This window comes from Oncorhynchus mykiss, chromosome 18, assembly GCF_013265735.2.
Source record: "Oncorhynchus mykiss isolate Arlee chromosome 18, USDA_OmykA_1.1, whole genome shotgun sequence".
Taxonomy (NCBI): Eukaryota; Metazoa; Chordata; class Actinopteri; order Salmoniformes; family Salmonidae; genus Oncorhynchus; species Oncorhynchus mykiss.
In genome coordinates this window covers 1,003,744-1,008,570 of record NC_048582.1, presented here as the reverse complement: position 1 = coordinate 1,008,570, position 4,827 = coordinate 1,003,744, and the positions used below count along the sequence as shown (strand labels likewise).

General features: G+C 44.1%; 1 protein-coding gene across 2 annotated transcripts in view; it reads left to right on the top strand.

The window, feature by feature from the left end:
• Positions 1 to 3,788, top strand: part of LOC110495376 (protocadherin-17) — a 160,965-nt gene extending 157,177 nt beyond the window's left edge. For both annotated transcript variants that reach the window (XM_036951466.1, XM_036951465.1), the window contains exon 5: positions 308 to 3,788. In XM_036951466.1, coding sequence (XP_036807361.1) covers positions 308 to 1,104 — 797 coding nt within the window. In that variant the 3' untranslated portion in view covers positions 1,105 to 3,788. The remainder of the gene's footprint in view (positions 1 to 307) is intronic.
• Positions 3,789 to 4,827: the final 1,039 nt, after the last annotated feature.

Below are 4,827 nucleotides of genomic sequence, written 5' to 3'. Positions count from 1 at the left end.
TATGGAAGCCTGGTATTGATGCTGTGGCAAATGGATCAGGCACTGCAGCATGGTGTGTGTGTGTGTGTGTGTGTGTGTGTGTGTGTGTGTGTGTGTGTGTGTGTGTGTGTGTGTGTCTGTGTGCCGCCTTTCATGTCCACACAGTTGGATCACTCCAACACTACAGGCTCACTTCCCAGGCTCCCTCTAGTTAGGACAGTGACAAACAGACTGCGTGTATGAATTGATAGACTCTCTGAAAGATATCTGTTAATCACAATGCAAAACTAACTGTCTCTCTCATTCTGCCCTCTACTTCTCCCTGCAGAAGAAGACTGTGTTAATTGCACAGAGGAGTGCAGAGTCCTCGGCCACTCCGACCGCTGCTGGATGCCACAGTTCCCGGCGGGAGGGGCGGGAGGGGGAGGAGCCAACCAGGCAGAGGGCGTGGACTACCGCAACAACCTGTTCGTCCCCGCGGGGATGGAGGCTGCCATGGAGACCACAGAAGCCTACGAGACCGTCAACCCCAACGGGAAGAAAACCTTCTGCACCTTCGGGAAGGAGCGTCGGGACCACACCATTTTAGTGGCTAACGTCAAGCCTTACCTGAAGGCCAAGAGAGCCTTGTCTCCGCTTCTCCAGGAGGTCCCCTCAGCCTCCAACTCCCCCACTAAAGGCTGCTCCTCCTCTAACAACTCCCCCTGCGCCTCCTCCACTAAATCCCCCGCAGACGGAGCCGAGACCAAACCCTCCCCCAGCCACTATTGCTCTGGCCCCCCCGACGGGCAGTACCACTCCCCCAACAAACAGAGCAGAGACCCAGGTCTCCCCCATCACTACGGCCCCCGCGGCCCAGGACTACCCCCGGGACACCCAGCCTACCCTTCTCTTTCCTGCGACCCTGTGGCCAAGGTTCTAGCGGAGGCCCGGTCCCGAATCAGCCAGGAGGCTGGGGTGGGAACAGAGATGGACTGTGTTCTGGAAATGGACGGGGGGATCCACGGAGGGGGGGAGCTGGGGCGGGACGGGGTCGATGCAGACCAGGTGGTCAGAGACATCGACAAACTGCTGCAGGACTGCAGAGGCAGCGAGACAGCCACCGGCACTCTCAGAAGAAAGTGATACACAGGGTAGAAAGAGAGAGAGAGAGAGAGAGAGAGAGAGGGATTTGGGCAGGAAGGATACTCTCAGCCCTAAGACTGCCACCGCCATCTAAACAACAAACAGAACACTGCTGGCCGTCAACGTGACCTTATTGTTGACCTCGACTTGGAACTATGGAAGGACCACGTGTTGGACTTCTCCCTGTCGATATCGCCATGGACATCTGAATTCAGAAGGACTGAAACATGGACATCTGAATTCAGAAGGACTGAAACATGGTCAGCTGAATTCAGAAGGACTGAAACATGGTCAGCTGAATTCAGAAGGACTGAAACATGGTCAGCTGAATTCAGAAGGACTGAAACATGGTCAGCTGAATTCAGAAGGACTGAAACATGGTCAGCTGAATTCAGAAGGACTGAAACATGGACAGCTGAATTCAGAAGGACTGAAACATGGACAGCTGAATTCAGAAGGACTGAAACATGGACAGCTGAATTCAGAAGGACTGAAACATGGACAGCTGAATTCAGAAGGACTGAAACATGGACAGCTGAATTCAGAAGGACTGAAACATGGACATCTAAATTCAGAAGGACTGAAACATTGACAGCTGAATTCAGGAGGACTGAAACATCGTCATCTGAATTCAGAAGGACTGAAACATGGACAGCTGAATTCAGAAGGACTGAAACATGGGCATCTGAATTCAGAAGGACTGAAACATGGACAGCTGAATTCAGAAGGACTGAAACATGGACAGCTGAATTCAGAAGGACTGAAACATGGACGTCTGAATTCAGAAGGACTGAAACATGGACAGCTGAATTCAGAAGGACTGAAACATGGACAGCTGAATTCTGTTGAACTTCTTTGACTCTTTTTGTGATTCTTTGGGAATGACAGAATGCTGGGCACTTTCTGTCTGGCTCCCTGCAAGCTTTTAATCCAAGTGGCCACCAGCTCATTGTTAATGTGATTCTTTGGGAATGACAGGAATGAGCAGCTTCTGTCTGGCTCCCTGCAAGCTTTTAATCCAAGTGGCCACCAGCTCATTGTTAATGTGTGTTCATGGTCTTTCCTTTGCCAGGACAAGCTTAAACATCTGTTTGTGTGTGTGTGTGTGTGTTGCTTACGTGAAGTGTGAACGCAGCCATTGGCTTCTGGGAGGATTATTATAATGGTCTATCATGACAATCGGAGGACAGGTCCTGAGTGTCAGGGACCCGGAAAGAGCAGACAGAGTTGGTTCCCGACCTGAACTTTGGTTTGGTTCTGACCGACGACCCGCGGAGAGAGAGACAAAACACTTCTCTAAACTTTTTTAATATTGATGTTTAAAATTACAAAAGGTATGTATGTATGTTAAACAGGTTGGTCATTCAGGGGTCAGGGAGGGGTCGGTGGGGTCAGGGAGGGGTCAGGGAGGGGTCGGTGGGGTTCTAAAATGTGTCAGCATATCTCTCACCTGTCCTAATCCTGTTCTTTATAGTCACCTGTGAAACCATGTGCTTCTATATCATTATTCACACGGAACATTCCAGACTGGGGAAGTCTAACAGACACACACACACGCACACACACACACACACACACACACACACACACACACTGTACACACACACGACCACGCTGTGTACACACACGAGATGTAAAGCGCCTCATCAAACTGTGCCATCAGCTTCCTGTTCCTGTATAGTGAGTCTACTTGTCTGAGCCTCCCGTTCCTTCAGCGATCACAATCCTTTACCAAGGGATATTGTTTTTTCCTTCAACTGTGAAAAGATATATCTATAGAAATCATACAGATTAATATATGTACTCTCAATTTATGTATAGTGTCCATATTCCCCCATAAAAAAAATTATTTATACATTTTGTAAAAAATAAAAATAAAAAATAAATTAAAAAATGAAGAAGAAAAAAATCTGAAAGAAAATCGGTTTCCAGAAGTCGAGGTGAAGTTGACGAGTTGGAGATATTTATTCAAAACGACACTAAAGGACACCGGGCCACTGCGACTGTTTCAAATAAAAACCCAACAGTCCCTTTCACCTGCCCACTATTACACAATATCATTAAATGTTCAACAATGTATCCAATTTAATGTGTTTTAACATCAACAAACAACAACAAAAAACAAGATGGACTTATTTATTTTTTTTTGTTTTGTTGTTTTTTTAAATCTGCAATTTTCTGTGCATTTGAGCCAAATTGTTACATGTACAAGAGCTATAATGTGTATTTTATTAAATTAATATATCGTTGTGTTGCAATATACATGGGCTTTATATTGTATTTTGACGACCTCGCCTCAGTAGCTTGTCGAACTCTATGAGTTTAAATCAGTTTGGGGGATGTATCCCGAATAGCACACTGTTTCCTGTGGAGTGCACTAGTTATGACCAGGGCCCGTAGGGACACTCATAGGGCTCTGGTCAAAACTAGTGCACTACGTAGTTTATAGGGTTCCGTTTAGGACTCAATCCTTGGGGTTTTTTTTTCCGTCTGTGTGTTCTCCTCCTCTCTACTTTTGCGTCCTTGCAGGATGGGTTTCACATTTCTTTCAGGCGCGTTCTCCTCTCTTTTCCAACCTGAAATCACAATGCTTCTTATTTATTACAACACAAAACGGTCCAGCACATTTAGACTACAAAAACAACAACAAAACAAAACAAAACAAACAACAAAAAAACTACAACGACCGTTGAGACTATTTTTACTCTTGAAAGCTTTCTTTTCATCTTTCTGGGCGACAGCTCATTTTATTTTATTTAAAAAAAAAAACGATTTCCTGTTCTTATTACACTATTGACTTTATATTTATTGTTATTTTTCCAAAATACAAAAAAAAAAAAAAAAAACTGCCATTATGTGGAGTTGTTACCATGGCGATTATACACAGAATAATACCGTGTGTTCCAAATGGAACTCTTATTCCCTATATAGTGCACTACTTTTTTTGTTTGTTTACCAGGGCCCTATAGAACTTTACTCAAAAAAATAGTGCACTACATAGGGAATAAGGGTGCTATTTTAGGATACAGACAAATACACGCTTCTATTGTTCATGTTCAGCTTGTGGCTCCTGAAAAAGCTCTGGGTCCAGAATCAAATTGTGTGTTTTATATAAAGGACCAAAAACAGGAAAAAAAGGTGATCTGTGTTCTTTCTGTCTGTTCGATACGGATCATCGCATCGCTCGACACCGATGAGGAGAAACCCAAACATCACCAACTCATTTAATTAACATTCAAATGGATATAACCATGTTTCGTGTCTTTCGCTGTACAAGTAGGCTTCATTAAATCACTGGCTGAGTTAAAGTTCAGGGTTTGTGTTACGATATAGGAAGCAGAGGAATCATCTGGGACTTCATCTAAACGGTGTTGTCCCGGGGTGCTCGCTAAACTGTCGTCTTTCACAAACACAGCAGCGTAGGAAAAAACACATCTCTATTTCTGGATCTCATATGAAGATACACTATCTCATATTCACCTATTCACTACACTATACACTATCTCATATTCACCTATTCACTACACTATCTCATATTCACTACACTATCTCATATTCACCTATTAACTACACTATCTCATATTCACCTATTCACTACACTATCTCATATTCACTACACTATCTCATATTCACCTATTCACTACACTATCTCATATTCACCTATTCACTACACTATACACTATCTCATATTCAACTATTCACTACACTATCTCATATTCACTA